General features: G+C 32.6%; 2 protein-coding genes across 2 annotated transcripts; one reads left to right on the top strand and one right to left on the bottom strand.

Annotated features, from left to right (window-relative positions):
• The first annotated feature begins 2,556 nt into the window (after positions 1-2,556).
• TPR2 (Tetratricopeptide repeat (TPR)-like superfamily protein) lies at positions 2,557-7,355 on the top strand. Its single transcript, XM_083059596.1, has 8 exons — positions 2,557-2,786; positions 2,873-3,085; positions 3,172-3,369; positions 3,471-3,675; positions 3,778-3,851; positions 4,944-5,073; positions 6,647-6,733; positions 6,816-7,355. The coding sequence occupies exons 1-8, from the start codon at positions 2,682-2,684 to the stop codon at positions 6,890-6,892; spliced, it is 1,089 nt and encodes a 362-aa protein (XP_082915722.1). The 5' UTR covers positions 2,557-2,681; the 3' UTR covers positions 6,893-7,355.
• A 1,967-nt stretch (positions 7,356-9,322) lies between these two features.
• Positions 9,323-13,705, bottom strand: LOC109808886 (alcohol dehydrogenase class-3). The gene is made up of 9 exons (XM_020372054.3): positions 13,552-13,705; positions 13,307-13,443; positions 13,024-13,070; positions 12,146-12,471; positions 11,434-11,516; positions 11,271-11,346; positions 10,638-10,795; positions 9,792-9,953; positions 9,323-9,687 (listed from the first exon to the last, which is right to left on the bottom strand). The coding sequence occupies exons 1-9, from the start codon at positions 13,583-13,585 to the stop codon at positions 9,571-9,573; spliced, it is 1,140 nt and encodes a 379-aa protein (XP_020227643.2). The 5' UTR covers positions 13,586-13,705; the 3' UTR covers positions 9,323-9,570.
• Between the last annotated feature and the right edge of the window lie 153 nt (positions 13,706-13,858).

The following is a 13,858-nucleotide window of genomic DNA, read 5'->3' as shown; positions in this document are numbered from 1 at the left end:
TAAGCTGATAATGTGATTCTTTGAATGAATTGCATGTGTTTGAGTTGGTTGATTTTGCAGGTTTTGGATAAAATTTTCGAAGTTTGAGGGTTGTGTTCGTAATTGCGCCGGGCATAGTTCTTGGCACCGGACGTGTAACCATCAGAGAGTTCCATTGGTCAAGCACGTCGGGCACAAGGTTGTTTGCGCTGGGCGAGCTTGGGAATGGAAGTCCCTGGATGGCTCACGTCGGGCGTGGGAGAACCGCACTGGGCGTGATATTAGACAGTGACTCACAATTTTGGGTACTGGCATGGCGCCGGGCGTGATTCAATCTCGCCGGGCGTCGAGACTCCATGGAAGTCTCTGCTAGGGGTGGCGTCGGGCGCAATTGGTATTGCGCTGGGCGTGAGACCTTGGGAAGGTCTTTGCCTTACTTGCGCCGAGCGCGAGTTTTGGTACGCCAGGCTTGTGAGACTCCTGAGAGTTTCTGCCTTTTGTTGCGCCGGGCGCGTAAGAGCTTTGGAGCTCTCTGGTTGGTCCAAGCCGGGCGCAAATCCTATTGCGCTGGGCGCGGATGTGTTTTTTTTATAACTATGCTGATTAATGTTGTATTGATGTAAAGTTAAGCTGTGCTATATGATGTTTATGCTATATGATGCTTATGCTGATGAATGTTGTTATGTTGAGTTGTGTTGTATGTTGTCTAAGCTGTTAATGCTGTTAAGCTGAGTTGTGTTGAGTGTTGAATATGTTGTTTAAAATAGTTGAGCTGTATTGTTGAACATGAGTTGTGTAGGCCGTAAGGCTGAGCTGTGTAGGTCGTAAGGCTGAGCTGTTGATCACTATGACGTTGTAGGAGATCTCTGAGTTGAAATGCGTGACAACGCATAAGCTGTTTAATGTTGATTTTGCTGAATGATATGGGCTGTATGTGTGCAGTGTGTTGTGAAGTTGAGATGTAGATGTATGCTGTTATGTGTTGTATGTTAACTTTGCTGAAATTAATGATGTGTTGTTAAGTTGAAGCTGTTTAAATTTTTATATATGCTGATTCTTTTCACTAGCTTACCCTTGTTTGTTTCCATGTGGGTTAGACTGCAATGATCATACTGTGTATGGGAGTAGAGTAGGGATAGGCATCAAAGTAGTGGCTGGACTGCAGGTAGTAGCAGAAGCTGATTGATTTTTGTTGATAGGCTACTTGGTGTAGTTATTTTGCTGAACTTTGTATATTAACTTGTTGAGCTCTAGGCTAGACCTATGTGTATATATTTTTTATCTATATGCATACTCTATTCTGTGTGGTATTGTTGTTGTGCGACAGCTATGTGGGTCATTACATTTAAAATCTTCTTATTGAAGAAAAATTTCTAAAAACATTATTGCACAAAATAAGAATTCGGGTTTAATATATACGTATTGATTAGTGTCAATTTGATATTATTTTGTTAATATTTTACACATATTTTGATATTATAAATTTATTAAGTTGGTTGTGGTTAAAGTCTATTTTTTTGTCCTTTTATTAACATAGGTATAATGCTAACATATAAGATTATAATATGTTCTGTATTCATACATTTGAATATATATATATATATATATATATATATATATATATATATATATATATATATATATTCTTATTTTAAGTGAGTTAATCCCTTTTAACTTAACAATCTCCTAGTTGGTCGATTTGGGTTGAGTTAACTCATTTATTATTCAATTAATGATGGTCAAATTGGATAATCCATTTTAACAACTCTAATAATTGTTATAGGTTATAATATTTTAGTCTTATAATGTATATGCTAAATATTTGTCATATGTAACTAAAATTTATAATAAATTATATATATACAAATGAATATTATGTTTGAATATATAAATTATATTTAAAATTTACAAAAATATATATTTTTAAACATATAACTTATATTTTAGATTTATGATAAATAATTTATATAATAATATTATTTTTATTTATGAAAAAATTCTAAAAACTTTGTTGTCAAATGAAAAACATTTAAAAACGCCCTCACATAAAAAAAATGCTTGTTTTTAATATACATGAAATTGATATAAAAATCGTAACTTGATATTATGTTGACATAATTAGATATTATATCCTCACACAGTAAAGAAACAATTTATTTAACAAAATATTCTCACACAGTGAGAAGACAATTTATTTAACAAAAAATTATAATTATTTCTATAAAAAGCTTATCGAATAAGCGACAGTTAAAGTAGTGTAAACAAAATTAATCTTTATTATAGTAAGTTTGAAAATTTTTATGAAATAAAATTAAAATAAAGTTTGATGTAGTTGAGTAGACTCTAAATATAAAAATATAAAGAATATTAGGTTAAATTCTATGAATTATAAACCGACCTAGAATTAAATTATAAAAATAAAAGACCCAATTTATTTATTTTTTAAAATTTAGCTACTAACTAAAAACTCAAAATGGTGTAGAAGAAACTAAAATAAATAAATAAATAAAAGAGTGTTTTTTTGAAAGAAAAAAAATATAGAAGTTGAGGGGTGAAGTACTAAACCTTAATATTTTGACTACATAGTACATGGTAAGTGTTTCTGGTGTGTTCTAAAATCTGGAGAAAAAACCGTGGAAAAGAGTTTAAGGCTTTAAGCTTTGTCTGTGATTGGTGAGAGGCAATAGCCGAAGGAGGTGAAAATGGCGCTATGGATGGAAAAGGGTTCGGAGCCCTTAACCGAAAGCGAGAAGGCAGACCTTGAAGCCATTGCTGCAATCAAAGAGTCTGCAGCCTTTGAATTCAAGGTATGCTAATGCTTTGAGAACGAACACTTAAAAAACATTTTTTTTCTCTCTTTTGCTTTTGATTTCACTTCACCTTTCAATTTCAGGAAAAGGGCAACCAATATGTGAAGATGGGTAAGAAGCATTACTCTGATGCCATTGATTGCTACACAAAGGCAATTAATCAGAAAGCCTTGAGTGATTCTGAGACCTCTATTCTTTTTTCAAATAGAGCCCATGTGAATTTGCTTCTAGGAAATCTTAGACGTGCTCTCACAGATGCTCAGGAGGCCCTCAAGTTGTGCCCCTCAAATTTAAAGGTATGTGTGTTGGATGTTTTTGTTTGTTCCTTGTAATTTTGTAATTGTTTGAGTTGATGTCTCAAAGTGATGCCAAATGTGATTAGGCAATTTATAGAGCTGCCAAAGCTTCTCTTTCACTAAATATGTTGGTTGAAGCTAGAGAGTATTGTCTGAAGGGTCTTCAGTTGGACTTGGACCCCAATAATGAGGAATTGAAGAAGCTTGAACAACAGATTGGAATTAAGATATCAGAAAAGGAAAAGCATGAGGCTGAGGTCTCCAAGGCTGTTGCAGAGGCAAAAGTATGGAGTTTGACTTTGAACTGTTTTCTTGTGTGTTTGGTTTTAATATATGTTTTGGTTATATGGAGATTCATGTCCTTGTTGAAACAAAACCTATGCAGGAACTTGTGTCTGCGATAGAATATAGAGGCTTGAAGATTGGAAAGGCAGTGTACCGAGAACTTACTGGATTACGGAAACCTGTGTTGGATAAAAGTAATATTCTTCACTGGCCTGTAATTCTTCTGTACGCAGAGGTTATGTCCAGTGACTTCATTGAGGATTTCTGCGAGACTGACATGTTTTCGGTTCACCTTGATATGATATCCTTTTATGTGAAGTGGTTTATACTCATAATATATATGTGAAATTTTATGAAGATGAATGAATGTTTTATCAATTATGTACAGCCTTAGCTATCAAACATATTTGCAGAAGATCAGCCTTTGTCATGGGATGTTGAAAACAACTACAAACGTGAATTTGTAGAATTATACTATGAGGTAAACTCTTGTTGAAATTGTTTCGTAGTTTGACTTTGTTTGCTTAAAATGTGATAGGCCCATAGTAAATATTTATCAAAGGAGAGAGGTAATGAGACAGATAGGGGAATAGGCCACGGAAATGAGAGGCCCAAATAAGGTTAAGGGTGAGTAACAGAATTGCCAGGTGGCAAGGAGAGAGTGGAGGAGTCAGGTGTGGGAATCATGAATATTTGGGGAAGTAACTGAATTGCGGGGGGGGGGGGGGCGGGCGTGGCATCTGGGTATTGGAGAGGTTTGGACTGAGCAGAGAAGGTTCTCTCATCACTTTTTTTCCCTTTATTTTCCCATCCATATTGTAAGGAGCTGTCTACTCTAGTTCATTGTTATTGTTCAGTATTTTTGTTATTTCATTGATGATGGTTTTGTTGGTGTGATTGTAATTGAGCTATTGTAATACAAAGTTCAGTTTCATTTCTTCTATATTCTTTTGATTCCTAACAAACTGTAATGTGATCACATTTTGTTGAAAGATTTAGTTGTAATGTTGAACTTCACATGAGACAAGGCCATACCAGTAGTATCCTGCATTTGTAAACAGTTCCTCTGTAGTTTCTCTTACTTGATGTCTGAGGATGGGGTGCTGTTGGACATGCCAAGATTTATTTTTTGTCAGCAATTGGGGATTTTTGGCTGACAAAGAAATTGTGACTATTTACATAAATGCTCAGAGTCTGAGTGCTAGATCTAAATCAAATCAAATGTTGCTTCTGTATGCAGTGTGCACATATTGATCTCTAAATTTATCAACTGGTTTGATTGCTGATCAAATTGAATGAAAAAATGCAAATGAAACTAAAAACTGCCTTTAGAAACTGCATAAGTAGATAATTGTAGTCATCATATACCCCATCTTTTAATTTGTTACTAGCTTGGACTGCTAAAATGATATTTACATGAACATTTTGTGTTACTAACTTGGACTGCTAAGATGATATTTACAATATCAATTTTGGAAGCCTACTTCTTATTGACATATTTTTGTATCAAATGTTTGGCAATTTATTCTTTACAAGCATTTTTTTTTCTCACCCTTGGTCCTTGTTTAATCAGGCTTGTTCTGGGATTTGTCTATCAAAGGAAAAACTTCTTCATTGTCTGTTAGAGGGAACTGCAGCTTCTGACAGGGAAGGTGTTGGTGATGAAGAGAAAGATGTAGTTGAGGATTTTAAGCAACATGGCGGTATGTTACTTCTGAAGCTCTTTTCCTCCTTTGCAATTGATGCCTGGTTTCTCTGTTTGACTCTGTTCCCCTTCTTTGGTGATTTATGATATATAAACAATGAGGAAAGCTTGTATTGGTCTAATTTATGTTGAACCGTTTTTTATGACTTAAAATAAAACCGGTCTAATTCTTACAATTAAACCTCAGATATTTGGTTTGATTAATAAAGTAGTTCATAACTGTTTGAGTTCAAACTGGTTTTGTAATTATATAAATCTGATACTTCATAAAACTCTTGGCTTGTCTTAAATTTGATTTGGATTAGATTAATATCTTTGGTAAATTTTGGTGAATCCCCTTTTAAGCTTGAGATAAATTATGGAAAACAAAGGCTACAATGAATAAATTTTCATTTTAAATAAAAACTAGTTAATAGTTAGTTTAAGACCAATGTTTTAATGGTTTTCTTTTGAATTAGTTCCCCTGAAAATTGATCAATCAAGAACTTGTTTCAAATCTCAAGTGATTATAAAACATTTAATACTTGAAAAAACAGCCCCATCATATAATTAACTAGGCAAATGCCTCCATAATGTACTTCATAAATATCTTTTGTTTTGCCAAACTTATGTCTTGTATTTGACTCCTTTAGAGTAAGGGATCCACTTAACAAAGTAGGGAGTTCTAGCTTTTGATTCAAAAATCAACTTTTAAAATTATAATTAAATATATGCACATCTTTACTCTCTAGAGAGAACCCCTCATTTAAAAGAATGAGCTAAATCCTCAGGTTTTATAGCCAAGCATGTAACATGCGTTGGAGTTATATTCTTGGATTGATTAAATAACTCTTGAATGATGTTGTCATGAGCAAGTATCCCAAAATTTTCAGCTGTTATGCAAAGATACATTAATGTTTTTTACTTTTCTAACACTTCCCCTCACACAAGAGTCCTTAGTGTAGATAATGCATAGATCCAACTACCTTGTTTGATTACATGCTTTTGTTTCAGATTTTCCAAAATCTTCCACGCTAGATCAACATGATCAATAGTAGCAAACTTATAATTTAACAACTGGATTGATAAAAAATACATTTTATATAAAGGTAATTCATGGTTACTGTTAAGTATATGTCAAGTCTTAAACCAGTATGTCCGGCTTGTATGGGTTGTCTAAGAAATGGAAGGTTTCTTCTCTTCTTGTCTGTAATCCTTTAATCATGTGTTGTGGGTCGTGCTGTAGGTTGGATGTTATTACACTGGTAATACATCATTTGAACTTGCATTTGTTTTGAGATTTTTTTGACAAGTTATAGAGATACTGCTTTTAATTCAGCATAAACTTGTACACTTGTCATCAAATGCTATTGAAATCTCGCATGTTAGTTGACATCCCATGATCATATTTCCACATGTTTTAGTGGGTATATATATTTTCTTCTTCTTCCTCTTCTTTCTTTTTTTATTTTATTTTATTTTTATTTTAATAAAAGAAAAAGGGAGGGAGGTAGGGGGAGATTGTCTTGGTCTTTCTGTGCCTTAACATGAAAACTTATATGATCTGAGATGTGATCTTCTATGTTCATCAGGCTCCCCTAAATGGATCAAAGTGAATGAAAGGAGAACACTTCATGACGTTCTTAAAGAGCCTAATTTCATCATTCCTGGAATCCCAGGTAAAATGTGGTTCATGGAATCTGATGGCTTTTTCATCATTGATTTTGTTTAGAATTTTCTCTTACTACGATGTATTGGCAGTTTTCTATGTTGTTTCAAAGCGATCCAGCTTTTACAGCAAGTTCAAAGCTGGAAAGTGGGCTCCTCCAGTTATGTGAAGGAAGCAACAGGCAGGATTTGAAGGTATCTGATGTCTAAACATTCTCTTTGTAGTCATGAGCAGATGGCGTCCAGTTCTTCCATCTTTTTTGACTTCCTTTTAAACCAGAGTTACCTGCTAATTGCAACTATTTTGGTGAGTGAAGATTTCAATGATAGTTCTAAAATACGAGGAACCTCCCTTGCTTGAGTCTGATTCTTCTCTCTTGTAACTTAGTCACCAAAGTATATTTTGATATAGCTTGTGTTTTTTTTTGGTACATGTATAATTATTTGATTTATTGGTTTTGTCTAGACTTTTATCTAGTTTTAGGTACTTAATATTTTTTAATACGTACAATATCCTCTTTTTATTTTTATTTTTTTCACTTAGATGGTGCATTCCAGTTTCCTATCTTATGTGTGTGTATATACACCTTATTGTTATATTTATTTACACAATGGTCCCTCTTTTCAGTCTTCCTTATGATTTCTTTTACGGGGAATAAATTAAAAACAGTGAAAAAAAAAAAGAATAATAGGGGCTAAATTATCAGCAATAGATGGATTATATTTAGGAGCTATTCAGCTCAGATTAATTATTGTAGAAAATGTTAACTAATATAAGTCATATCTATTTTGAACAATGAAACTTAAAAAATAAATATACATTTTTTTAAGCAAACGTGTGATCACTAAGTTAGTTTTGACCGTTATGTATATAATTAATGCAAATTTGATAATAGGCCATGTTTCCACTTTTAACATTATTTGTGTGAAGGTTATGGTTAGAAGTTCAAAATGTAGAAGGCTTATAAGGTGAAGTAGTTTGATGCGTGCCTAACCTGTGAGACAGTTACTTTACCGGTAATAATCGGTTTTGTAACTTGTTTATATTGCAAAATATTTCCTATATTCAATAATTTTAAATAATATTTTCTCCGTTTTTTTTTTCATAGTCGTTTTGTTAGATTTTGTTATTTTTTTTTCATTATCACTTTTTTAAAATGAATGACTTATTAATTTTCTTTTTTATTTTTACCCTTAATAATTAATACATATTTACTGAATAATGTGTCTATTCATTTTTTAATATACTTATTTCTTCTTCAATTACCTAAAGGGTATAACAGAAAAATATGTAATAAATACTTTAAAAAATTAAAATATCAATTATTGTCTTAATTCTTGTGCATATGCTCGAGCTTGTAGTGTTGGCAATTGAAGACGTCAAATGTAGCGCCGTTGGAATCATTAGTCGAAGTGATAATAATAACCTTTAATATTTAAATTCTATATTCTTACAATAGACTAATCTGCAAAATACAAATATAACTTCTTCCAAATTACCAATAATAAATTTAAACTGTTTATTATTATATTATTAAATTTAACGATAAAAATTAATATTTCATCTATGTACTATATTTTATACATTTTATATTGTTTCATGTTAAATTTTTTCCAAAATGTTAGAAAACTTAATTTTCTTCTAATAGATAAATTTGGGATTAGCTTATTAAAAGACGAAAAATATGAAAATAAAGGTCCAATTCGTAGTATTTGAGAGAAATGTCCATAAATTTGAAGGTGGAGGCGATATTTTATCTAAATTTATAATTCTCATGGGAGAGTCTTGTTCCCCTTTCTTATGTATTGTTTGCATTGATACTAGGACTCACGGGTTGGACTAGGTACATCTTTTATTGTTTTTGGCCCCTCGTTTTTTTGCTATTTGTCCTTTATTGTTACGTTACACGCATTCAAACAATGAGTATTTCTTACTGCGATAATTTGTCTTTTGGAATTAAAATTTTAAAATCTATCTGAATATTTCAAAATTGAATGTTTAGAATTAGTAGTCTATATATTACAGCCAGGAATTAAACTTTCAAAAATTAAATTATGGGACAATGAAACCACATGTCTAGACTTAATAGATGTTATCAATTTGTTATTAAAGTAACATGTTTCTAAAAGATTTCGTGATTTGCAGTTGAATTATTGGAAGTATGCATGACATCGTGACCGTTTCATGTTTTATATCTGACTTGTCTATTATTGTTAATTTTTATTGCCAAGGTCTTGCAAACGCTAGCTGTATAAAGTTTTTATTGAAAATTACATTAAAATTAGAGTTAATTACTTATACACTGTTAGTATAAAATTTTTTTACATTGACAATCAATTATATCTTTTAATTGTGTCATGTCACTATAAACACATTTATTTTTAACAGTGACATGACACAATTAAAAAATATAATTGGTTGCGTAAAAAAACTTTACACTGGCAGTATATAGGTGATTAACTCTTAAAATTATATAAGAAATATATACTATTACACTTTTTAATAAAAACTTAATTTTAATTCCTTAACCATTTACCTAAGAGTGGTTAACATTTTTTCTATTATATTAATTAAAACAGTAGGAGTGGTGCATGTGCAATTGATGGAGAGGTGATCAAGAACATACGATTATTCAGTACTGACATTTGACAAGTAGCTATAAGGATAACTTAGTCAAAACTCAATCAAAATAGTTTTCCAACATCAATTGCAAAAAACATCATTCTGATCACTTGTTTCTTCATGCTGAGTGACTTGGGAAGACAAAGTTCATATTATTATAAAGGCATGACTATGATTGACTTTTCTTCAACCACCACAAGCAAAGGCTTAACTAACTAGATCACCTCACTTCTGCATTGCAAGCACACAACGGAGACATCCTCCTTCATGCATGAGGTCAAATGCCTTATTGATCTCCGCAAGACTCAAATTGTGGGTAATGTACTCATCAACCTTGATTTCCTGCAAAATGAGTGAAACTTGGTGTTCATAACTAACCATGCATTTCGACTTTCCAACAACAACATTGAAGCTTAATGCATACAACAATAGTTCAAAACCTTTACCTTCTTCATGTATTTGTCTACAAGCCAAGGAACTTGTGACCGGCTCTTGAAGCCACCAAAAGCTGTTCCTTTCCATACACGACCAGTCACCAATTGGAAAGGTCGAGTAGATATTTCCTGCCCTGATGCTGCAACACCCACAATAACTGATGTCCCCCAGCCCTGGAAATTTTCAACAAGCAAATGTATTTATTTTTTTCTTTCACTTTTACATTCAAGGTTGTCAAACTTTGAGTTAACAAGTAAACTAAACTTGAAGAGTTTACGATCTTGAATAGAGAAGACAAAAACAAGTTAACTCTATGTCAAACTCTTTTTTGGATAAGCTCTTTAAACTCGTGTAAACTCTCATAAATACTCGAGTCAAAATGCTAGTTTAAAATTAAATGTAATTTGTCCTTATTGAATCCACAATGTTAATATTTTACTATGACTTAGACGAATTGAAAAAATCAACTCCTTTTTAAAATATTTTTACTTTATGAACTTATGCTTTTATGAAATTACATATAATTTGATCAATAATTCAGTTTAATCTTATTTGATACCAAAGTACTATAACACTTTATTATTATAGTTTACTACTTTGCCTTTTTATAGAGTTGAAACGTTGAATTATTATTGTGTTAAGAGTATTTTGTTATGCATATATGTTATTAATAGGTTTTTTAATATTATTTTTATAATAAGTAAATTCTTGTGAGTTTACGAGATTTTATAGAAGCTCCACAAATTTATATAAACTCTCGGGTTTGAGAACCTTGTTTACATCAATCATGGATTTGTGGTAGTGTAAGAGAAATTGAAACAATGAGGTAGCACTAGCAGGCGAGCAGCAACACTCACCTTATGGCAGCATTCCAAAGCAGCCCTCATCACTGAGACATTTCCAATGCACTCAAAGCTATAATCAACTCCACCATCTGTGAGATCAACTATGACCTGCTGAATTGGTTTCTCATGTTCTTTTGGATTAATAAACTCGGTGACTCCAAAGTTCTTTGCTGCAAAGTAAAGTAAGAGAAGTAAATAAAAGAAATGCACTAATAACATGGAGGCTTTAGCATTTTATATTTCCATCCCTAAATAGAAAACTGAATAAAACTAAAGCTGAGAGCAAACAACATAAAGTAGCACATAAGTTGACCGAGTTCTTAGGCCTATATTCTAGCAGTTTTGACAGAAGAAACATGATGAGACTATAAATCAATAAAATATATATACAAACCAAAAGAGCAAATATATTAAGATCATATAGTAGCTATATTATTCCACTTGTGAGTGAACAATTTAAAAATGAAATCATCTTTATCAGATAGCTTAGTAAAAAATTTGATTATTTAAGCTGATTGCTGATAGGTCAATACACATAATTTGGAGAAGTATTTGGCAAAACATAATAGAGATACATGACAGCAGATTACTTCACAGCATTCAAGGCATACTGTCCAAATTATGTAAGCCAAGCTCATGTTGTACCTCTTTCAAACTTATTGCTGTCAATATCTATGCCAATAATTCGTGATGCACCAACAGCTTTTGCACCCTCTGCAACCTATTAAGTATGAATTTTTAGTCAAAATGAAATCCCCAAGACGAAACAAAAAAGCAAAAATCTACTAGTCTTTTTTGAGAAACTCACAGCCAGCCCAACAGTTCCAAGGCCAAAAATAGCAACAATTGACCCCGCTTCCACCTTTGCAGTGTTCCAGACAGCTCCAAGGCCTAAAAAGTTAATCAAAATAATAATTGAATTGGGCATAAAATATTTTAAAAAATAAATGCAATAAAAATCCACCAATCTTGTCCAGTAGAATGCTTAGATGGAATAGAAGAGTAAGAAATAAAAATGAAAACCACAATTATAGAAACATTGTTTTGAGAATTCAAACAAAATGGATACATAGTTAATTTTCGGTTCAGCCAAGTTTAGACAGAGTAACAAGTATCAACCAAAACTTCTATATACATCCCATAATTTATCCCCATTCCTCACTACATATTCATTCAGCAATACCCTCCATCACTTAAACCATTTGAATACATCAAGAGTCCAGAGTAAGAATTAAGTGGAGAAGAAGTATTTCGTAGCATAGTATTGTCAAAAGTTGTATAAGGGGTTATTCTAACCAGCAACTTGAGTTAAATTTGTGACCCTGATAAGGAACAAAAAGTTTAATCAGCTGCATTTGTATGGCAAGAAGTTTCTCATGACCACACCATGCCAAATGGAAAACCATTGTCATTTGTCCACTCGCATTTCATGACTTCCTTACAGTGATAAGCCACTTTCTACATAGCATACAATATCTCAATACAATTTTCAAATTACAAAAGGACATAACATAACATACCGGTTGGAACACCACATCCAAGAAGACAAACTTTCTCCAATGGAGCTTTGGGATCGATCTTAGCTACACTAACATCATGAACAACAGTGTATTGACTAAATGTGGAGGTTCCCATAAAATGATAGAGTGGTTTTCCATTAATAGAGAAACGACTCTTGTGATCGCTCAGCATGACCCCTACCCCAGTGGCAGATCGAACTTTGCCACACAGATTGGTTTTGCCTGATTTGCAAAACTTGCACTCTCCACATTCAGCCTGGTAACAAGGGATGACATGATCACCAGGCTGAATTTCAGTAACACCTTCTCCAACACTTTCCACAACCCTGTAACAAAACACAAACTCTTATATATCAATCAAGTGTGCCAAAGTAAATGCTTTAATGATGTAGATCAATCAAGTGTGCCAAAGTAAATGCTTTAATGATGTAGATCAAAACATATAGGGTTTGTTTGGATAAATTTTTCGGGAAACACTTAAGAAAATTAAAAAAAAAAAGAACTTTTCCAAAAGTTAAAATTAATTTATGCATAAACTAATTTGTAGAAACTTTTGTATTAGCTTCTCCAAAATATACATTAACTTATATACAAGTTAATTTTAATCATATTTTATTGACCAACAAGGTTTGAGTTCAGCAGAAGCAATTAGCCCCCAGTGTAGTTTGGTCTATGGTTCAAATTTTCACCAAGTGTTTACATTTAGAATCTGTTTGAATGCAAACTTAAAAGGGTTCTTGAGAATTTTTTTTAAGCTTATATCCAAATAGATTAATGGTAACCATGTCTCCTGCATGAATGCCTCTAAACAAGATACTTGTGGTAAAACAAAAAAAAAAAATAGTATTCTATGATTTGTTTTTGTTCATATATTATACCCTGCAGCCTCATGACCAAGTATACATGGGAAAAGACCTTCTGGATCCTGCAAGAGTAAGATAAATTCACATCAGAAAAAACCTTCATGCATCAACCAAACTTATTATAGATTTAATCCTTGCAGTGCATAAACCCAAGTACATGCCAACAAAAAAAGATAATTTTTTTCTTCTAAATATTCGACCAAGTATTATACCCAGAAACAGAAAACACCAATCAAAGCAAAAGTAAAAAAATCTGAGATGGAATAAAAAGATGGGTACGTATGTAGTATGCATGTACCTTGCCGCTCCAAGTGTAAGCATCGGTGTGACAGAGAGCAGTGTAGAGAATTTGGACACGGACCTCGCCGTTCTGCGGCGGAGCCACCTGAACGTCCTCGATGGTCAATGGCTTGTTGGGTTCCCAGGCCACCGCGGCTTCGCCATGAAAACGGTTTCAGTGATTCACGTGAAAGTGTAATAATGATGATAAATAACAAGAGAGAGAAGCTTTGATGGTGAATAGGGAGAAGAGAGAAAGAAAACCTTTGCACGTAATGACTTGTCCTTGAGTAGCCATCGTGAACCACAGACAAAATGGAATTCAGATTCGATGAAACCAAAAAGCTATCGTCGTCTATGATACGAGGTATGGTGACAGTGGAGCCACTCTGAGATTAATATAATATTTTTTTATAAACATATGATAACTGTCTTTTTAAAACATTTATTCTTTACGAGGAAGAATCCTCTAAATATATACTTGTTTTTTTCGATAATTTATATTTTATATTAAATTTTAATGATTTAATTATTTAATTTACAATTTTTTAATGTATAGATTAAATTTATA

Source organism: Cajanus cajan, chromosome 7, assembly GCF_000230855.2.
Source record: "Cajanus cajan strain Asha chromosome 7, NIPB_CcT2T_4, whole genome shotgun sequence".
Lineage (NCBI taxonomy): Eukaryota > Viridiplantae > Streptophyta > Magnoliopsida > Fabales > Fabaceae > Cajanus > Cajanus cajan.
The sequence above is the reverse complement of the archived record's forward strand: the minus strand, read 5'-3'. Positions and strand labels throughout refer to the sequence as shown.

What these genes read in the sequence shown, in the direction of transcription:
- TPR2 (XM_083059596.1), top strand. Translation starts at nt 2,682, where the DNA reads ATGGCGCTATGGATGGAAAAGGGTTCGGAGCCCTTAACCGAAAGCGAG. An exon ending in TTGTAGAATTATACTATGAG is followed by an intron (nt 3,852 to 4,943) that starts GTAAACTCTTGT and finishes TTGTTTAATCAG; the next exon opens with GCTTGTTCTGGGATTTGTCT. An exon ending in CATCATTCCTGGAATCCCAG is followed by an intron (nt 6,734 to 6,815) that starts GTAAAATGTGGT and finishes ATGTATTGGCAG; the next exon opens with TTTTCTATGTTGTTTCAAAG.
- LOC109808886 (XM_020372054.3), bottom strand. Translation starts at nt 13,585, where the DNA reads ATGGCTACTCAAGGACAAGTCATTACGTGCAAAG. An exon ending in CAGCAATAAGTTTGAAAGAG is followed by an intron (nt 10,796 to 11,270) that starts GTACAACATGAG and finishes TTTACTTTGCAG; the next exon opens with CAAAGAACTTTGGAGTCACC. An exon ending in TAGACAAATACATGAAGAAG is followed by an intron (nt 9,688 to 9,791) that starts GTAAAGGTTTTG and finishes CTCATTTTGCAG; the next exon opens with GAAATCAAGGTTGATGAGTA.